This window comes from Seriola lalandi, unplaced genomic scaffold, assembly GCF_002814215.2.
Source record: "Seriola lalandi dorsalis isolate HSWRI2012SDOR001 ecotype SW California unplaced genomic scaffold, Sedor1 jcf7180002054572, whole genome shotgun sequence".
Lineage (NCBI taxonomy): Eukaryota > Metazoa > Chordata > Actinopteri > Carangiformes > Carangidae > Seriola > Seriola lalandi.
The window spans coordinates 37,003-57,605 of record NW_019525125.1 but is presented as its reverse complement, the minus strand read 5'-3'; the positions used below and the strand labels follow the sequence as shown (position 1 = coordinate 57,605).

The 20,603-nt window shown below is 40.7% G+C and overlaps 2 protein-coding genes across 10 annotated transcripts in view; both read right to left on the bottom strand.

The window, feature by feature from the left end:
* The window catches only part of camk2b1 (calcium/calmodulin-dependent protein kinase (CaM kinase) II beta 1), a 69,189-nt gene extending 56,501 nt beyond the window's left edge, over positions 1-12,688 (bottom strand). For 3 of the 9 annotated variants that reach the window (XM_087176858.1, XM_023417149.2, XM_023417151.2), the window contains exons 1-2: positions 12,291-12,688; positions 6,182-6,276 (exon numbers count right to left, since the gene is read on the bottom strand). In XM_087176858.1, coding sequence (XP_087032984.1) covers positions 6,182-6,276; positions 12,291-12,352 — 157 coding nt within the window. In that variant the 5' untranslated portion in view covers positions 12,353-12,688. The remainder of the gene's footprint in view (positions 1-6,181; positions 6,277-12,290) is intronic. The other 6 variants (XM_023417150.2, XM_087176856.1, XM_023417146.2 and 3 more) reach the window with 6 other exon arrangements.
* A 3,223-nt stretch (positions 12,689-15,911) lies between these two features.
* Positions 15,912-20,603, bottom strand: part of LOC111663085 (protein transport protein Sec24C) — a 13,550-nt gene continuing 8,858 nt past the window's right edge. Inside the window, exons 16-21 of the mRNA XM_023417143.2 lie at positions 19,263-19,401; positions 18,701-18,822; positions 18,368-18,547; positions 17,487-17,684; positions 17,194-17,283; positions 15,912-16,503 (exon numbers count right to left, since the gene is read on the bottom strand). Coding sequence (XP_023272911.1) covers positions 16,363-16,503; positions 17,194-17,283; positions 17,487-17,684; positions 18,368-18,547; positions 18,701-18,822; positions 19,263-19,401 — 870 coding nt within the window. The 3' untranslated portion in view covers positions 15,912-16,362. The remainder of the gene's footprint in view (positions 16,504-17,193; positions 17,284-17,486; positions 17,685-18,367; positions 18,548-18,700; positions 18,823-19,262; positions 19,402-20,603) is intronic.

Here is a 20,603-nt window from a genome sequence, read left to right as displayed (position 1 = left end):
GGATGGATGGATGGATGGATGGATGGATGGATGGACGGATGGATGGATGGATGGATGGATGGATGGATGGATGAATGGATGGATGAACTAACAGAGTCAGTAGATGCGTCCTTGTGTTAGCTATTTATTAAGGTCGAACCCTGTCTCCTAGAAATTATGTTTATATACAACTGACTGGCAAAAGCAAATGTGTTTTGTAGGATATGTAACAATTACAGGATCACGTAATGAGCATATGTTGTTAATGATCGATTGATACTGAATTTGAATCGATACTGAATACATTAGTAAAACGTCCACTGGTGGTGACTACAGCATGATTTAACTCTCTGTGGTTATGTTAAGAAACTCACAGCACTCGGTTAAAACAGGGTAAAGATCGTAGTCTGGTTTAATACAGAAAAAGCTCACGGTGACACAACATGTTTGTTTATATTTAACATTTAACATTATCCCTAACTGTAACCAAAACTCCGTTGTTGCCTAAACCGAACCACAGACGGGATTGTGGAGCCAAGACTTTGGTGCATGTGGCATCAAACATACGCTCGCCCACCTGTCACTCAAAGTGGTCACGCCTTCAATTAAGTAGAACGTTAGCGTAATAAAATTTAAACAGGTGAGTTGTATAAACCCCCCCCTCCCCTGCAGTTTTCACGAATGAGGGAATTAGCTATAGAGACCAAACTGTTTGTTGTACCAGGCTGTGAAACATGATTATTTCTGCTGTAAGTTGGACATTTTAACGTGGAACCAGCCTCAAGTGGCCATTCAAGGAACTGCAGCTTCGGGCATTTCTGTTCTGGCTTTATATTCCAGCCCCTGTTGCTGCCTTGGTGTGACAGTCACGTATTTTGTACGCCCACCAACCACCAAACACCTCCTGGTGGCTCCGCTGCTGTTAATTAATGTAGTGCATAATTGCATAATAACATAATTCCTAGGAGACAATGTTGGACGGGTTGGGGGCTGGTGAGGCATTTAAAACCTACGCACAATTTTTACATGTCTTCTGGTAGTAATCTTTAAATTAACAAAACGTAAACTGCATCAGTGACAGATGATTATACGTGTCAGCTTTTTAAAAGAGAAGTAAACATCTTAAAAAATGTTTTTCTTTCTTTTTTTTTGCAGCGCACAACACATAACCTCCTTGGTGTTTCGCTTACGGTAATTAGTTCACTGTCAGCAACTGTGGCCATGTCGCAGTGGTGATGCCGGCTGATTCAGAGCCAGTCAAATATTCATTTAGTCAGTCAGTCAGTCAATCAGCCGGTCGGTCAGATACCAAATCCAGCGTCTCTGATGCAGCAGGGTAAATAAGAAATGAGAGGGGAGGGCGGGGAAAGGAAGGAGGATGAGGACTGGTCCTGAGGGGGGAACGAGAGAGGAAGTGGAGAAAAGAGGTCGAGCAGGAGGAGAGAGGTGGCAGAGAAGAACATAAAGCCACTGAGCGTTCTCTGAGTGAGATAAGCCAAGGACAGCGTTCAGCAAAGTCTCTGGGAATTTACCGTGTGTGCCGGAGGAACAGAGACGAGAGGAGAGGAATAAATTTGGGTTAATCATCATCAGTGAGGACGGACGTCCCAAGAGGGGAGAAGATGTAAAAAGACATCCAGATATAACCATTGTTCAGAACATTTGACTCGTCGCAACATTAGCGTGACTCTCGCCAGCTGGGAAACGCTGAGCACAAACTGCACTGTGGTCAGGGAGGTCAGGAGACAGCCATGTTTAAATCATCACGAGTCCTGCTGTTAAGCAACACAAAAACCTCTAAGCCCCTTGAAGGCAGCAAGTCATCTCTCAAAACATGAACATGAAATCTTTATGTAAAAGTGAAACACTGTTGGAAACCTTCACATAAAAGCAGACTGTGTATCAGTGGTAAAAGAAAATAAGGTTTACTAACAAATCCGAACTTACTTTTAAATAAAACAGCTAAAGTGATTTGATTTCATAATGAGGCTTTATAATAAGGTTTAATGCGCACTCGACAGAGGCGACTACATCTGTCCTGGTTATTTGACTTTGACACAAACCTGGTTGTCCAAAACCAGGTCAGATCACTGCTACTGCATTGCAGGTGAATCTCAACCACACACATGTACGCGCACACACACACACACACACACACGCACACACACACACCTGCATATACACACGCAAGTGCAACTGCTCTCTATCGTGATAAATTACAAGGCCATAGAGCAACCTCTGGCATCCCCGTGTCCAGAGATCACTGCCAATAAACAAGCTCTGTGATTGGCTGGAGCCCCTTGCCCAACAGACCTGCCCTACATTTCCTGTTGACATGTGTTGGATTGGCGTTTACCGTTTGGCGGCTCCTGAAGGGGACGGGGTGAGGTGGGCTGGTTGGAAGATGTTGCACACGGAGGAGAAAGCTGTGCTGTGTGTTGATATGTTATAATATGTGCAGTCGTCTGTATCCAGACTACAACTACGTTTATTCAAACTCATAAATGCCTGTGTGTTTAACAGCGTAACCAAGCGGTATTTCATGACTTTTGACTCAGTGAATCATGACGGCTTCAAGTATTTAGACCACGATAAAGAAGAAATCCTTAGTCTCTTCTCGTTGTGTCTGTAATAGATTCACTGTCCGGTTGACTGACTGCATCACAGCCTCAGCTCCTGTGCTACGGCTGTCTGAATATCTGTATGAGTGTGTGTGTGTGTGTGTGTGTGTGTGTGTCAGGGAGAAGAGAGAGAGAGAGAGTCAGATGAGAGTCCCGTGCTAAAGGCATGTAGGCGTACAGGCGCATGGCCCTCAGCTGCCAAGTGCCTGGGGTGCCTTCTCTCACATGACCCCTCCCTCCTCTCGGCTACCATCTCCATCTGCCGGCCCTAAACAAACGCTCCTCTTAAATTCCTGCGACCAGGGCTCTGAGCTCACCGACCTTACCTGCTGTCTGAGAGATGTTACAACAACAAAACGACCTAAACCACTAAATCCCACGTTCTAAAGTGAAGTGCAGCAAGTTCATCGTGGCTGCCATCAAACCCAGGCTGCAGCGGCCTATGTCAGATAGGTCATGGAGCTATAAATAGGACCTGGAGTAGGAGTAGTATGCAGCAGCTCTGCCGGCTCTGCTGTTTCATAGAACATGGTTCATCCATTAGTAAGGAGCGCAGCACAAGCCTCCCGCACCACCAAGTCAGGTCAGATCCAGTCCTCCTATCAAATGTTGAAGCAGGGAGATTAAACTGTGCCTCTGAAATATGGTGGAAAGAAGCAAGCAGCTGCAATCCCTGATAAAGCAGCTGGAGTGAAATGTATAGGTCCAACGATAGCACAACGTACGGGTGAATTATTTATTGTGCGTGTGTGTGTGTTGCTTTGGGTCTCATTAAGCCACTCACTTGGATTAAGTGTTAACCTCCTGCTAATAGCAGCAGGATAATCTAGGATGGGTTTAATCTCATTAAAAGATGCTCACTGCACTGACATACAGTCGAAATACGACCAGAGTGACAAACCTGCTGCCAAAGACAATAGGACGCAGCCTTCAAATAACAAAGTAGGTTTAATAAATGCTTGTTTGCCGTCTCGTTTCTTCTTTTTTTTAACTCTATTTCTTTGTTTTGATATAAAGAAAAATTCTGATATAAGATCCCACTATCTATCTATCTATCTATCAAGCAGGACTCCAATAGCAACTCCTGGGTTACGGCAACTCTTAAGGGACATACTACCTCAAATATCGAAACTACCTGTGAACACAGGACGGTCTGTTACAGTCATTACATACAGGTATGTCAGAGACAAAATACAAAGTGTGGGATCATTTCACGAGGGCGAAAGACGACCACAAACTCAAACGATACCTGTCATTTGGAACATGTAAGTAGCCCGACTTTAGCCCCTTATTAGCCACTAACCATTTTCTGAAATCCCGACAAAATACTGTATATATTAAACTAGGGCTGCACGATACGCAACAAAAAAAAAAAAAAACATACTGCGATTATTTTGGCAGATATTGAGATTTCAGTTGGAAGGGTTCTTTTTGCATTTTGAAATCTGAACATGACAAAAATATTCAACAGACATCTACATGACTGAAAAACAGAGGCAGATTTGTTTTTTCTGAAACAAATGTGAAGGTAGCAGAATTCATTTTTGTCTAATGTCTGCTGCAGCTGGAGATAGTCTGCTGAAACACAATGCCAAAAGTGCATTACAACATCACCTAATTTATTTATTAACACTACACCGTTTCCAGGCGTCTGCTCTACCTCCGACCTGAACATTACGGTCTAACATTTTATCCAACTGAGCAACATCTCAGCTGTGTTCCACATTCAGTGCTGATATTATAATAATCATCCAGTAAGAAAGTATTTCCCGCACACAAACAAGTGTGTGATACAGACAAATCATGTGCCTCTAATTGAGAGCAACACTCATGAGAGACAAACAGATATGACCAGACATTCTGGGTTGATGCCCTCTGCTAATGCCTGTTAAAATGCCTGTTCCACCACACTCAACATTTTCACACACAAGCAGCGTTTATGTGTGTGTGTGTGTGTGTGTGTGTGTGTGTGTGTGTGTGTGTGTGTGTGTGTGTGTGTGTGTGTGTGTGTGTGAGGGCAGGGTAACAGTCAAGTGTCAGTGTGGTGCCACCTGGCAGGGCCTCAGCAGCGGGTCTCCAGTTACGGGGCTGCAGGGGCAGCAGGAGATTTACACGGGGCAAGTGGTGGTGTGAAGAGCCACAGCGAACACTCTGGTGCTGGATTGGTCCTCATGGCCGTGGCATTTAGCCTTGGCTTTGGCTTAAACCGTTACTGGCTGCATCGCTCGTGACGCTAATTAAGGTGCTTAAAAGATCTTCTTTTTTTTTCTTTAGTAAAAGAACACTAAAACATTATTACAATTCATTATTACATAGTTAAACATTATATTTCATTTGAAGCACTAACTGACACTTTCATCCCGTTATTAAAGGCGTGGCAGTGGAAGGAGCTTAACTTCTCAAAGCAATCGATGCTAAACAACTTAAAGCTAAGAGCCTTCATGCTTTTACAATATTCCCCTCCCCATTAAACAATCATTTATTGGCAAAATGCCAGGAAAAGCAATAGAGAGGAACCTTTGCTGCAGTGCTTGAGTGGTACTCAAGAGGACGAAATCTGTCCACTGCGTAATTTGGGAGAGATTAAACATTTCATTTTACTGACTTTAATATGATGAACTGGAAAGAAGCATTTATAACAAATGACTTCCATTTTTCATCATTAATTCATCTGTTAATGTTAATTATTTTCTCAATCAATCGTTTATGTAACGTCCTGAAAAAAAGTTTAAAATGCCAACTACAATTTCCCCAATTTGTCCAATTTGACATCACCAAAGAGCTTTGTTTGATTTGATAAGCTGCTACATATACTTTTTTTGGGGGCATTTTTACTTTAAAATTGCTTCTTTTTTTAAATTTTTTTTTTTTTTTATAATAACTGATTGTCAAAACTGTTGCAGATTATTTTACTGTTAATTTACAAACTGTTTCAGCTCCAGATGTTCATGACACACTGCTTACTTTACTTTATTCGTTTATCATGTCCATTTTCCTCTGCAGGTCCTAACGTGATACAGGTTGTACATCTATCAAATCTGTACTTTGAAATTCTATAAATGTTCTTGCTGATTGTGTTCTGGACGGTACTGGACCCTGTACTGTGGGTTTTATGATAAACCAGTGCTGACGATAGCTGCGATATTTAAAAAAAAAAATCAAATACTGATACTGTGTTGACATGACAGCCCCACCCTCTACGCTGCAGTGCACTATAATCGCTCCACTAAATGAAACTCAAAGTGCGCTCCCTCTTTGAGGTCAACATTTCCACTTTTATGTGACGAGCTTCTGTAACTGTTCTGTTGTCTCATAAAATCCTGCGCAGCACCATCTGAGAAGGTGTAAGATGCTTCTTAAATAATTATCTGCATTGTAGATGGGGGCGTGACCACTGGGACAGAGAAACTATGAACAAATTAGACTGTCTTGTAGAGTTACACGTTGTCTCCTTAGTAGCTTCTATTAAGTCACAACAGAGAAATACAGATATTGTGTTTTTCTTTGAGACCCCGCTTTACAAATCCACCAGGTGCACGTTGCATTAGTGATGAAAAATCCAGAAATATGTCTGTGCTTACCTCTTGCGGATAACTTTTTGGTGTTGATTATTTTGGCGGCATACTCCTGTCCTGTACACAGCTTAACACATCTGCGTACCACTGAAAAGGCTCCCCTGTAAAACAACGAGAAGACATCTGTTAAGCTTGCTATGAATGGATTGCTGTAAGTGGACAACTCTGTGACTCACACACCATTTTTCACCATTGTTTATTGGAAAGGTATCGTCAGCACACCTGCATCTTCCTGATGAATGGCACAGAAAGAGTGGCGGGGGTCCTTGGCTAGCTTAATAACTACGGCTAAGATTTTTGCTGAGAACATTTTCTGCAATGGCAGCATTTTTCCAGGCTCACATTTTAACTGTAACTGGCCACATTAGGAGACTACGCTGCCAGGATTTGTCTGCTTAACAGGCTCCCATGAGGTTCCCCGTACACAGTCAGCATATTCTAAATAACATGCACACACGTGTGGCGTGTGAGCAACAGCGCTAAAATGGGCTCTTACACACAAACGCAGCATTAGTTGAATTGGTCATATACTTTGAAAAGCCCTGACATGACGCACAAACACTCACACCAGTCACAAAAACAAAGCATCGCTTCATCCAGACTTTGCTCTGTGTTCCCAGGGTCCATTTTTGCCGTTGCTGCTTTGAGGCTCCACAAATTTTAACCCATAATTGAATTAAAATTGTGGCAGAAAACACTGAACATCTGGATGTGTTTGGTCATAAAAAGGTCACATTTCCACCATACTTCATGCTGACTTTTAAATTCTTTACACTGTGTTTAAAGCACTTCATAGTCTTGCATCACCCTATTTTTCTGATATGTTTCCAATCCATGAAGCAGGACGACAATCGGGTTTGTTTTTTATGATTTTATTTGTCAGTCTTTTATATATTTTATATATTTTATCTAGTTTTATTTTATTTATATTCCAATTATCATTATTTTTTAATTAAGCTTATTAATTGTTTTTTATTATTATTCTAAAATTGCTTTAATGTTTACATTTGAACTGTCTTATCATCATTATTCCACTAACCTGTACAGAAGGTGCTTTACCGATAAAGTCTGATTGATCGACTGTACAAAAACCTCAATATCTCCCTGGCAGCAGACCAACAGCAAACCTGGCATCAGAGCTGCTTCATCTAGATCTGCCCCCAGTCTTGCTGCGAGTGTTGACAGTGGGAGGTTGACTGGTGCCACTGGTCTGCCTTCACACTGAGACAGTTACAGACAACCAACAAGGTCAGGGTCAAAGGTGAAAGTTGTGAGACCCTGCAGACTTAGATGAGCAGACGCTCAGGGAGATGTCTATGTGGAGACACAAACCTCCTGCAGAATTCACAGGGTCTTTCAATACTGTTTCAGCATCAAAAACCATAACAAGCAGAGGTGAGTATGAACCCCTCGTCCCCTCTCACTGTCACGTCTTCTCTGGTTTATCTAGCGGCAAAGAATCAACATGTTTGCAAAGTGCTTTTCTTTAGCGACCACGTGCGCTGCGGCGAAATACGACCCCAAAAGCAAAAAAAAAAACTCACTGACCAACAGTCGTGTATCTGCACTGCATGGGCGACACCAGCCACACGCACACAAACAAACGCATATGTTACTGACACCAAACGCCACAGCTGTGCCTGGAAAGTTCACACTCTGTGAGGTAAGTGTCTCATCGCCGGGGCTAAATATGCTTTAACACACATACGCAGTTAAATAAGGTAAGCGGTCGTGAATCATTGCGTTTTGGTCTGACACCCAGAAAGTGAACATCAGGAGATTTAAACGGACCCCGCAATATTTTTGAAAAGAAAATCAGTGCCCTCAACAGTCAAGGGTTTTGTAACCGGATAACTCTGGTGTGCTGTTACAGCCTCACAAGGTGCCGGAGATGTGGAGGAATTACGTACTGCAGGATGTGAAAATTTATACTCCTAAGCTTCAATCAGTCTAAATGAGACACGCAGGGTGATATAAGAAAAGAATATGTCTTTTAGAAGATCTATTTGCTGTTGCAGATTTCTTTATAGCAGCTGTGTGACAGACTTCTGAGAGCTGCCCTTCCAATGTGTTAACTGTGACGTTCAAGGCTGTGTGACTGTTCATATTATTCATCTTCACATGTTCATATTGTTCCTAGACATGAAACTCCTGCATGGTTTGCTGGATATGTGTCATATAATTCAATTCAAATGAGCATCTAGTTTTTGAGACCTGCATTATTTAAGTATAAGAATAAATAAACTGATATTTTTAATTACTGTATTTATGATATGAAAAAAATGCATTCTCAAACTAATATCTGATGATGCCACAGAACACCAAAGCCTAAATACAAAGAACATTTTAGGTGGCAAATATGGAAGGTTACATATAAAAATATATTAAATCTTTTCCTTTTTAAAGGTCCCATATTGTATAAAGGTAGATTTCCATGTGTTGTTTGATAATTGATCAGGTCTAGGTTCTACATTAATACTGTGAAAGTATCAAAGGACTCGGTCAACAGAGAAATACACACAGCCTGTATTCAGAAACTGAGCCTTAAAACGAGCCATCAGGACTTCTGTAACTTTGTGATGTCACAACAAGGTAGTCACCACTCTCAGCCATGCCCCCAAGCCCCGCCCACCCGGACCCACCATCCAGCCTTGCAGGATTCGGTTTCTCTGAGTGTTTACCTGAAATCTGCTTTATTGTTATTTGATCTGTCAGAAAACAGTCAGCCAATCAGAAGAGAGGCTCAGAGCCTTGTTTCTTCTGATTGGCTCACCGACCTGTTGTTACTAGAGGTCCAGAGAGAAGCCTGAGTGAGGAGATGTAAAACTACACTGGAGATGGATTTTGTACTTAAAGTCACAAATATATCTTCTTATGGATCAACACTTGAAATAAAACACAGGAAAAGTGTAAAATCTGGAGCTTCAAAGGACATTTCAGCCCATCCTGTGGTGTGTGTAGGAAACTAAAGCAGACATGATTCTACAAAGAGAAAAGGCACAATGATTAAATGTCACAAGCCCTGCTCAGAAAGTGACACCGGTGGAGAGCGAGGGGACAACGATTAGCTCTCCTCAGATGTTGGATTAGTATTACAAAGTTACAGAGAGCGTTATCATGAGGATGCCTCGCCATCCACACCTGCGCTCTTTCCTCCGAGCTTTATGAGACTGTGTGAATAATGAGACTGGTCTATGAAAGAGATTTTGCAGCGCGGGTGTGCAGATTAGTCTCCCTCGCACAGACAGCTTCAAAGCCCGTACTTTTGACTGGAGAGTATTGTGTTGAAGCTAAAGATGCATCTAAACACAGCGAGGCCCACACATCTGATCTGCTGCATTCTTCACAAATGTTTTTTTTTTTTTTTTTTTTAATCAAAAACCAAGACTGGAGTATGAAGTCTCACTGGCTTTGGGATATATTGGAGACCTTCCCTGCTAACAATATTTATTACTTATGGGATGTAAGGAGAATGTCGGGGATGCAGGGTTGTAAATTAGTCTGATCCCTGCGTCTCCTGTAGCAGCCAGTTTGGCAGACGAACACGACCTGATCTATCACATTGGGCTTTTTTTTCCTTTTTTTTAGATATCCGATTGAAGGAATATCCCACCAAAAACAAATGTTTTGAGTTTCAAACACTCAGCTCCTGTAGGTCTCTGAGGAACGTGTAGCTTTGCTCTCTTACTTTCACAGCTCTGGTTCACAGCTACAGTTACAGTGAATTCAAATGGTGACCCAGTTCTGAGATGAAAAAACATTCATATAAACTCCTCAATTCATTACTGCCTAAATCACCTCTCTGCTATGCAAACAATGCATGTTCTCCGCAGTGTGCCCACATAACGCTAAATACACAGCTTCGCTCTGTTGCTGGGGCAGTCAGCTGTTTGTTGCTCATAACCACTGCAAGCAAACACAGTTGATTACAACTAGTTAACCTTTACCAAGCTCACCACGGTTACTGTCTTCTATACATCAAGAATATATATAAAATATAGGCTTTTGGTGAAGCATTTCTTCTATAAATCCAATAAAACTTCATTTTCTCTAGATGTATTTATTAATTCAATATCCAGTTTTGTCAGTTTAGCAGCGCTAGACTTTAAAACAACATAATTAGTAAATGCTTGCACAAAATGTTTTCTTTTGAGAGCTTTGACCCGACAATAAATCAAGCGAGAAAAATGTAGGCATTCTGGGAAACACAGCAGACAGAAGTCAGATGAAAACAAAAAATGCGAAGGAAAACACAAGCCTCAAAAGATATTCAATGCTTAATACATGATCTTCATCACAGCTATTCATTGATCCACAATCAGGTTCTAACATATTAGTTATTTATAAGGCACTGTTGTTTTTTTAAAGTGTTTGGCTTATCGTTCTTAAATTTACAGGATTAATATACAGTGGGGTCTAAAAAAAAACGCTTTCCCATTCACTTCAACAGGAAACCGGTCTCAGACTTTGCAAACCTTTGTTCCACGAAACTCACAAACAGCATGTTCTGCACACTATACTGAAAACGTTTCTGTGGTTCTGATTGCACCTATCGTCCCAGTGGTGGATGGCTAAACGGCATGGGGCCAATCAAGCTATCAGTAAGTAACCAGTGATATGCATGATAATCAAACAACACCGGCGTGATGCATGACACTCTGCGGCAGTGATGTAAACAACGTACGCCTGATGAGGAGTGATTTCTTAATCCTTCCCCCTTCACTCCTCCGCCCTGTCCCAGTGACAGAATAATAATAATATAGAGACCGAGTGACTTTGGTGACCTGTAAACTCACTATAATTACCCTATAGATTTTGTGTAGGGCTCAAACATGAACTTAGTTTGTCCGCATGGTGAGTTTAATTTAATGATATTGTGGCATTTCTCTCTCCTACATCACTACACCAGCAGTGGTGTAATTACAGATGTTTAAACACAATGATGCTAATATTCATAATATGAATTGCTATTTAACTAAAATTAATAGTTAAAATCATATTTTGTTGTTGCATTTGTACATCGTCCTTTAAATTACGACAGATATGGTTCTTGTTTGGGAGAAGCTGCGTCTCTTTCGAGTCAGTGGTTTTTCTCTAACTAAAGAAATGTGTGCATGAACTGTTAATACAGCTTTCTGAACAGAGGTGGACTGTTTTTTCTGGCGCCAGTGCAGAGCGTCTTATCTTGTGTTATCTGCCACCACTGTGCTGCAAAAGAGCACATAATGTGCAATAAAGTTGTGAAACTTTTTGTATTTGTACAAAATGTGTACATGCACATGACTTTAATTCAGAATTTTAAATGGAGGCTATAGAGAAAAAATTAGGTCAAAGACAAATGAGAATTAAAAAAAAACAACAACAAACAAACACAAGAAAATTAAATTGTATAATTTAATTTTAAGACCTCAGTAATGAGTTTGTTCTCTAGCTTTGCAGATGACAGTAATTCACACTGATCATAACCACGCAGAAACTGCCACGTGTGCATCCATTAAAATACTTAATTTTCATGCACATCCACAGTATTCACCTCATCTGAAGATTAATGAATCCCTCCTCTATAAAAACATACTCCGAATAAAAAATACTTCTTTTTTTTGTCTTTTACTTTTTTTTTTATCTGTGGTTCAAATAGCTGCACCACAAGACATTTCTGACTGTATTTGAACCAGAAACACATCGTATAAGCGCAAATACTTTTGTATTTTTCTTCGGTTTTTGCTGAAGATCTGAAAAACAAACATGACACAATATTCTGAGTTAGAGAGAGAGAGACATGGACTTGCAGAAAGAGAGAGAGAGGGAGCAGCGTATTTTGAGAGCTGTCATCCCGAAAAAGCAACAAACACACACACCATCAACGCACGCGCGCGCACACACACACACACATACAAACACACATGCATACATGCGCGTGCACACACACATCACTGCTGGCCTGCAGAGTCGCTCTGCTCAGTTCTGCACTGCATGGAAACCCAGCCTTCCTACAGATAAGACACACACACACACACACACACACACACACACACACACACACACACACACACACACACACACACAAGCAGCACAACACCGATACAAATACATTAAAACAACCACTGATACTCACTTCCCCAGCTCCTCGTATAGCTGGTATTCGTCTGTGAATCGCGTACAGGTTGTCGTGGCCATGTCTCTACCCCTGTCTCTTCTCCTTATTCAGCTCGGAAAGAAAATTAAAAAAGAAAATTGTCGTTTATTTTGTGCTAATTTTGCGTTTAAAAAAGTACGGGTCCGCCCAGCAGCTTCACGGCCGTTGGAGCGGTGAAATGCCTTCAAGCAAGGCGCTGAAAGTGACGGAGGGTGAGGTGTAGAAAGACGAAGCTCCCGGCGTGGGTGTCCTCTCTCTGCCTGTCTCTCCACTATCTGACAGCTACCGCGCTCAACCGACCCGTTAACAAGCTATATGACCTGAGTGAAGCCACTTCCTGCTGCGATTTTCACAATAAAACGCAGCTTTTTGTATCGCGTTCGTGATTATCTTCTATTCTTTTTATAAAACTTGTAGTCTCTATAAATGATGTTGTGGAATTGATATTATTAATAACTAAATTGAAATGGAGCCCCTGAAACCACAAACAAACTTTTTCATTTAATCTGGGACACACAATAATAGTATGTGTGAATAGTTTGTGTCTTTTAGCTTTTTTTTTAAAAAAAACTTTCATAGCTTTTATCCACCTGGGACAAATTTAGTAACATGTTTTCTGTAACCAAATAGCCTCAACTTGGTTAGATGAAATATAAAATATTACATTAATAAAAATCAAATAATAATTAAAAAAAATAATAATAAATTGCTAAAAGATGTTTATAAACTTAAGGACTTTGATTTGATTGGACACATATTGAGAAAAATGAGTATGTGACAAATATATATTTAATTTTTTTTTTACATACATTTTTAAAGTGACAAACATGCAATATATTTTGAAGGCCATACATCACCCATTTTCCGGTGTAGTACTGCGAAGTTCCTCTAACTTGACAGTCCGTTTGATTTGGATGCAGCCTCGGCGCTTAGCGGCAGCGGAGTCCCTGCTCTCTGCCGCCCTCTGGTGGACGAAGTGCGCAGCGGCAAAGCGCGGCAACGTGATCGAACACACCTCCCTCCTGCACGGTGCGTATCTCCAAATAGGGGCAAATATGAGAGAGCTGGTTTGTGCCTTCAAAACGTGCCGCCAAGTGTGTAAAGTGAATGTGTGTGTTTATCTGCAGTCAAGCTGCACGAGGTGACATGTTTCACAGTTTCATCCACGAATCATCACAGAGAGAATCATCACATTAACCCTGCGGTTAATTTTAGAAAGACATAATTCAGACAACACAGCAACAGCCTGGGTGCATTGGGCTGCGGAGATAGCTCTGTAGACAATACCGTAAAACGTAACTAAGGATATTAAAGAAGCAGGTCACCATAGCAACATGTTGGCTGCAAAGCATTTGGCTTGCATTGCATGATAAATATCTAATTGCATGTTGTGCACTGCAAAGTTTCAAATATAGGAGACATGGCATGATGCAAAATTGCCCATATTGGATTTTAGAAATATATCCTGGGTCCAGATTCCCCTCCTACAGAACCCCATCCTGCTAGGAAATAGTTGACTAGCCACCAATTCATTCATCAGGCTCATTCTTGTTCTTTGGCAAAGTTTAATCTTGCAATTTTGTGCTGTTTTGTGAGCAATGGTTTTCTTCTTTGACGCCGTCCATAGAGGTTTTCACTGAAACACCAATTTCCACAGTGGCATCATTTTTCAAAAGGCCAGCCGCTGCGCCTTCTGTTATTGGTAGTACGGCTCTACCTAGACCTCCTAAACCTCTGCTGCAGCTGTGTTTTCAGCTCATGTTCAGTAGCCCACTGATGCTCTTGTACGCTCTCCCATCTTTATAAAGTCTCATAATCAGGTTTCTTACTTGTTGGGCTAATTCCTCACCGTGTGGAGTCTCGTTGCCTTAGACACAACCCAGGCCAAAGCTGAGAAAGCTGTGGTGTTTGTGATTTATAAACTTGCAATTCACCTTTAAATAAATAAACATAAATATGTGTGTAATTGTAGAATGTAAAATCCTAAACTCCCAACAACACAACCTCAGTGTCCTCAGCCCCGACGACACCATCTTGGCCTGGTGTCATCTCTCTTCATTGATTTGATCTCTTTAATTCATATTTTAAATTCTTCTTGCCTCAAGAGAAAGTGTCAAACTCAGAGTACTTGCAGTTTAACTTCTGCTCCAGCGGCCCACACCTTCTCGGTCAGTGTGATCCCACACTGACTCTATCTGTGCTGCATCCAAAAGGCTTGAGGATACAAATTCGCCAAAGCAGGACGCCCTACACACACTGCCAATAAAAAAAAACAGTGCACATTAGACATGAGTGATCAGCAGATTTTTGGCAGGACACACAGTGAGAAATCATTTGAATGTGCCGTTTTGATCTTTTTTTCTTTCAGAGTGGGTATGAAGATGTGATGTACTGTAGCTCCGGATTCAAAAACTGGACAGAGGACATGATGTGACCTCCAGCTGGTGATTACAGAGGCGTCACATGAGGCTAAAGAAACTGATTCTAACTTTTAGGAGAGTTGCTCATTTCTGCACAGATGATGAATGTGAAGTATGTTGCACATTTGGGAAGATAAGTGAGTGACTAAATCCAAAAATAAAAGATGTGTGATCAGGGTTGAGCAGAATCCAAGGAGTCAAAGAGTAAAAATTATTAAAAATAAATAAATAAAATGTTATGCAATTAGAGATCATCCCTTTTAATCAACTTAATTATCTCATAAACAAAAACAAAAAATATTACAGCATCGACTCCTCTGACTTCAAATGATTTATCAGATGGAAAAACGTCAGAACCTTTCTCTCTCTCTCTCGATGGCACTTGACAGAAACACCACCTTTACTTAAAGAACACTAACTGACATCAAAGTTTCCTACAAACAACTTGTACGAGGATTTATTTTTCTCCTACACATAATTCCAACACCATCTCTAGCACATGCTGGAGAGGCTGATCTCATTTGAAATTGCATCATCTCGAGAAACGGTGAGAAGAACCAGACATTGTAACAAATGACATCATCGCTGGGAGTTACATCAAAATAAAATCTAATATGAACATTAATACAATATATTCAGCTAATTTTGTTGGAGATATACAGTTTGTATCTGGTTTCACTTGTGTTCCACATATGTAACACAACAACAGTAATTTATCACTAGGTTTAACCACTTAGGAATAATCCGTGAATGCTACCAAATCAGAATAATGGATGTGTTTCTTCTTTCCGTTCTGCAGACACTGTGAATGCAGCGTAACACAACCTCAGGTGACTTACTGTCTCGTTGTTAGAGGGTCTGCCCCATCAAATTTGTGAGTAACGTCAGAATATGAGTAAAATAGAAAATTAAAAAATAACACAAGTGCCACCCCACCACCGCCTCTAACTCCGCCCCCACGCTACACCTACATGCTTGAGTGCTTCCCACCCTTGAAGCAATATAAATACTGGCAATTAGAGTTATTAGCCACTTGGCCTCATTAGACAGTTGCCCTTTCGGCTTCCTGAGTCACATACTCATCTGCTGTTGCCGGATGACATTTAAGACACATTAATTAGAAAGTTCCACAGATTTTCCCCCCACGGCTGAAGTGCACTGGAAAAAAAACATTTAAAACTTATATCTAGGTTCAATTAAAGCCTTCATTTATTTACAGGAGATTATGCACACAACCGACTGTGTCCATCGTACACACACGAACACACGGCCAACACACAGACCAATCTCAGACACGGATTAGAGAATTGTCATGACGCAGGAATAAATTAACACCATAAACACAGTACCAGAGGAACACAGATCACATTCATCACAGCACACGTCACACATACGATATCATAGCAGTCATTAAATAAATAAAATGATCTATCTCATAAAATGTCCTCATGCATCGCCTGATTCTGATAACAGGCCTTAAATGTTTCCAACTTCCAACAATCTTTAACAATACTTTTTTCCTCTTCTTCTGGTCTATTTTTTTTTTTTTTAGGTCAAATATGCTGCAGTGTCATCTTTTGTAGTAGATAATGCACCCAGAGAAAATATGTATGTGTGTGTGTGTGTGAGGGTCACTGCAGCAGCCGGACAGAGTTGACGTGAAGATGGTAGAGGAAGTCTGCATAGGACGCTCCCCCGTTGGGACTCTTGTCCTCCACCAGGTGGCGCTGCAGAGCCTCCTCACAGGTGTCACCCTGCTTCACCACCCACAGCTGAGACAGAAAGATAAAGTCTTGTCAGTGGTAACAAGAGGTGCATCATTAGTCAAATCCCACTTTGAAACATTTATGATTCGATTTTAGTGCGGATGTGGAGGACGGTAAAAAAGTGATGGTTTCACCTTAAACACTGTCTGGGATCTTAATTAAAGTCCTGCTTTTCAAATGCAGAGCTCTCAATTGTCCGCCACTTTACTTTTTTTTTTCAGATTCTGAGTCTTATAATAAATCTGTACTAGTGGGCCTTGAATAGGTTGCAAGGAAACAAAAGCAAAAGCACCAGGACCACACCACAACAATTCCAATAGTTTGCTTCTATTCTGACACTGATGGCCACATTAAGGGGCAGTCCACAGTTACATTTCTGTTTCAATTAATGTCTTTAAAGTGGAATAGAGCATATAGTTATCATTACAGCTCTGTAAAGACTTTCTGGATTACCTTCAAACCACTGGTAAATATTTGGAGGTAAGGTTTGTTTGCTTGTTTACTTGAACAATAAAAAATAGATAAAAAGTCAAAATCTAGACTAGAACGAGAACAAGAGCCTGGCAAGAGAGGACATGTTTATCAGCCTCACATATTGAGACAGCAGCTGTGTAACTTAAGGTCATTAAGGTCACGTTGGCCGACTCATGGGACTGTTGTTGAAATACAAAATCTTGGCCTCGAGCAGCAGCTCACCTGGCGGGCGCAGGGCACCTGGGAGTTCAGTGTGTTGATGAGGGATCGAATGCTAACTGACAGAGGGTTGTCAAGAACTGGCAGCTTGGTCTGGACACACACACACACACACACACACACACACACATTGTAACATTTACATGAAAACTTGCAGCCAATTAGATTATTATTATATTATTTTTAATTTTTTACATTGTCCACAAATTAAAATGCTCATTTCATCTTACACTATATTTTTTTTATAACTAAGCTAAATCTACTGTAGCAGGTGCAGCATTACTGTAATCTCTTACCTCTCCAGAGGGCAGGGAGGAGAAGCAAGTGGTGTTGAAGAGATCGACCAGGGTGCTTGCTGGGACTTGGGTGCCCACCCAGAGCAGCAGAGTGAGGGGTGCGTGGACCAAATACAGAGCTCTGGGCTCCAGGCTGGCGGCACAGCAGCGCAGCGCCTTCTCTGGGTTTGGAGGGTCGTAGTTCTCAACTGACAGAGGCTGCAGGTGAGAAAGGACAGAAAATTTAAATAACACGAATGTAACACACATTTAGTGATTCTGTCTGACCAAAACTATAAAAGCAAAACACTTCACCAACATGACCTGCCTGTTACTGAAAATTGTTTTTAAAATGGAAGGAAAGACTATCGCTTTGCTTTGCAAAACAGTAAATGAGCTTTTGCCTCTTTTTACGCTGTTTTTTTAATTTTTTTTAATGAAAATGTAGATTGTACTTTCATCACCACATCTTTTTCTTCTGTACACAATGTCAGGTTTTTATGTTTAATTTAAGATTACACAAAAATACCACAGTGTAAAATAAAGACAATTTTAAAAAATGAAAAAATTTAAAACGTTAATGCAGAAAGTTAAGTTACCACAAAAAGCAACACTGATCATGTATCAACCCAGTACATCTTGCATATACGTAGAGCTGCTACTCTTCCAATTAAGTTCCATTCACTGTGTGACCACAAAGAATGGTTGGCATATTTTGTGACAGTTGCTGATGTTAAAACTGATTTTATTTACTCATACTAAAGTGCTGTAAGTCATTAAAAGTCAATATTTCATGCCACTATTGAATATTCTGTCCTTTAGTTCTCTAGTGTAGAATTTAACCTCCATACATCAGACCTCACTCTGATCAAGACAAACTCCTGTGTGCTGATTGCACTGACCAGAGGCAGCAGCAGAGGGTAGAAGTGTGTGGTGGTGCTGCAGGTGTCCATGCTGAGCACCTGGCAGTGCTGCTGCAGTCGCTGGTGGATGGAGCTCCTCAGGCCCGGCAGCAGCACCTCACTCTTCCTCAGACTGTTGATGTAAACAGGAAGAGCTCGCAGGTACTGAGGAAGGACCAGCTGCAAAACACAGAGAGAGAGAGAGTATAGTACATAAATGAAACTTTTTAGACGTTTCCAACAGTGCACCCTCTTACTTTATAAGAAAAAAGTAAACTTTATGATTCTGGAAAAATGTAAAACTATTAAGTATATTCTGTTTCCAACCCTCACCTGTCCAGCAGACACTGAGGCAGAGCAGCAGTGTTTGCGGTAGGACGTCAATGCTTCTGTTATCTCTGTCTGCAGTTCCTCCCTCAGCTCCTGTAGAGGGCGCTCCAACACTGCACAGTACACTGAACACACAAATTTTAAATTTTAAATTTTAAATTCATATGGGTTTTTTGAGACAAATTACTGTAAATAAATATGGTCATTACACAGGAGACTTGTATCTTTTCTGTATTTTACACAGTGAATACATTGTATTTTCTATTACATTTACAAGTGAAGGTGAAAAATCTTCATTGTGACAGAAATACAAATATAGCACATAACATAATCGCAGGTATGAGATCAGTTATCACTCAGTTACTGTTATCATGTTCACATTGTTTGTGGATATCATATTATGGTTTTAATATTAATTTGACATTAACAGACGTTCAGTAACAGTGCTAGATATCTGACTGTACTTTTGCCCAAAGTCGAACTTCGCTGCAGTTGTTGATTTTGTATTTTTATATCATAGTTTAAAACCTAAATAATCCAATAATGTACAGTGCAAGTTCCTTACTCTTCTTGCAGTAGAAGGTGAGTAGAGTTTGGGCCTGGTAGTGGCGGAAAGCATCCTGTAGCTGACGTGAGCAGCGCAGGGTCAGAGTGTGAACCCTGGTCCTCCTGTCTCCTGTCTGCGTGCTGTAAGACAATACAGTCTGGGACACAAGAGGGGAAGGAGGAGGATTATGGTTAAAAAAAAAGAAAGGACAAGAACAAGTCTAACTAGAAAATTCCAGGGAAATTTTGAGTGCCACGGGGGCTACTGTCGGGATGAGTACATGATTTATTTCCAGTGTTCAAAAGTCACCCTGATCATATTCTGGTTTTGAGAAATGTCTTGATATAAAAGACTCTGATATAAAACAATGTCACATCCCTCCATCATGTATTATGTGGGTAATATCTCATATTCTGTGTTGTTTTTTTTAATAAAACAAGAGGCAACATGTCTTCAAACGGGCATTTAAAGGGTTAAAATCCTGAAAACTAATAAACATTTGGTAGGTTTGAGCAGAACTGAAGTGGTTTAAGAGATGTATGCAAAAAAAAAAAGCAGAAAAAAATATTGATATATGATGATTTTATATCATTTTCTTTGTGTGTCCTTTTTTGGACGCGAGGAACCCCAGAGGGTACAAAATGTGTTACCAGTGTATAATAGACCTGTAACAGTAACTGACATTAGATTTTAAAAATATGTCAAAAAAGACACTTTCTTGCAGAAATCCATACCTTCAGCTGTAACAGCCAAAATGATCAGCAAATCAAAAAAGAAAAGTGAAGAAAATGTCCAAAAAAGGACAGAGGGACCCCTGAGGGTTAATAAATCCCACGAACCGCTATTTAAATTACCACTATTATGTTTTTTTCTGTGCTAAATTTAACATTACTGGGGAGGAGAGCAACACGACTAGAAGTGACAGCGAGAGAGGGCTAGTAGCTTCTCCTCTCCTCTGTCTCAGCGGAGACCGTCACAACTTCACTCACTCTTTTAACAAAACAAAAAAAAAAAAGCTACAAAGGAAGCAGTAAATGGACTTACATATTTAAAACCTAACTAAATGTAATTTAAGACCTAACATGCGGCTAATGTTAAGCTAGCGGAGCTTGGGGAGTTGGTTATCTGGTTGCTAGGCGCACGCATGCACGCACACAGGTCCGGAGCTGCCGTTGCCATGGCAATGCGAAAATCTGCCCAGAATTTGGCTTCTACATGGCTTCAAAACAACTGCAAATTATGAGAAAACCGTTACTTCTTTTCAAAAACTGAAAAGACCGTGCCAGACACTGAAGCCAGAAGTTTCTACAGTCTCTATTTTATTCAGATATTCCTTAAAATGAGTGAGTAAGCTCAGTG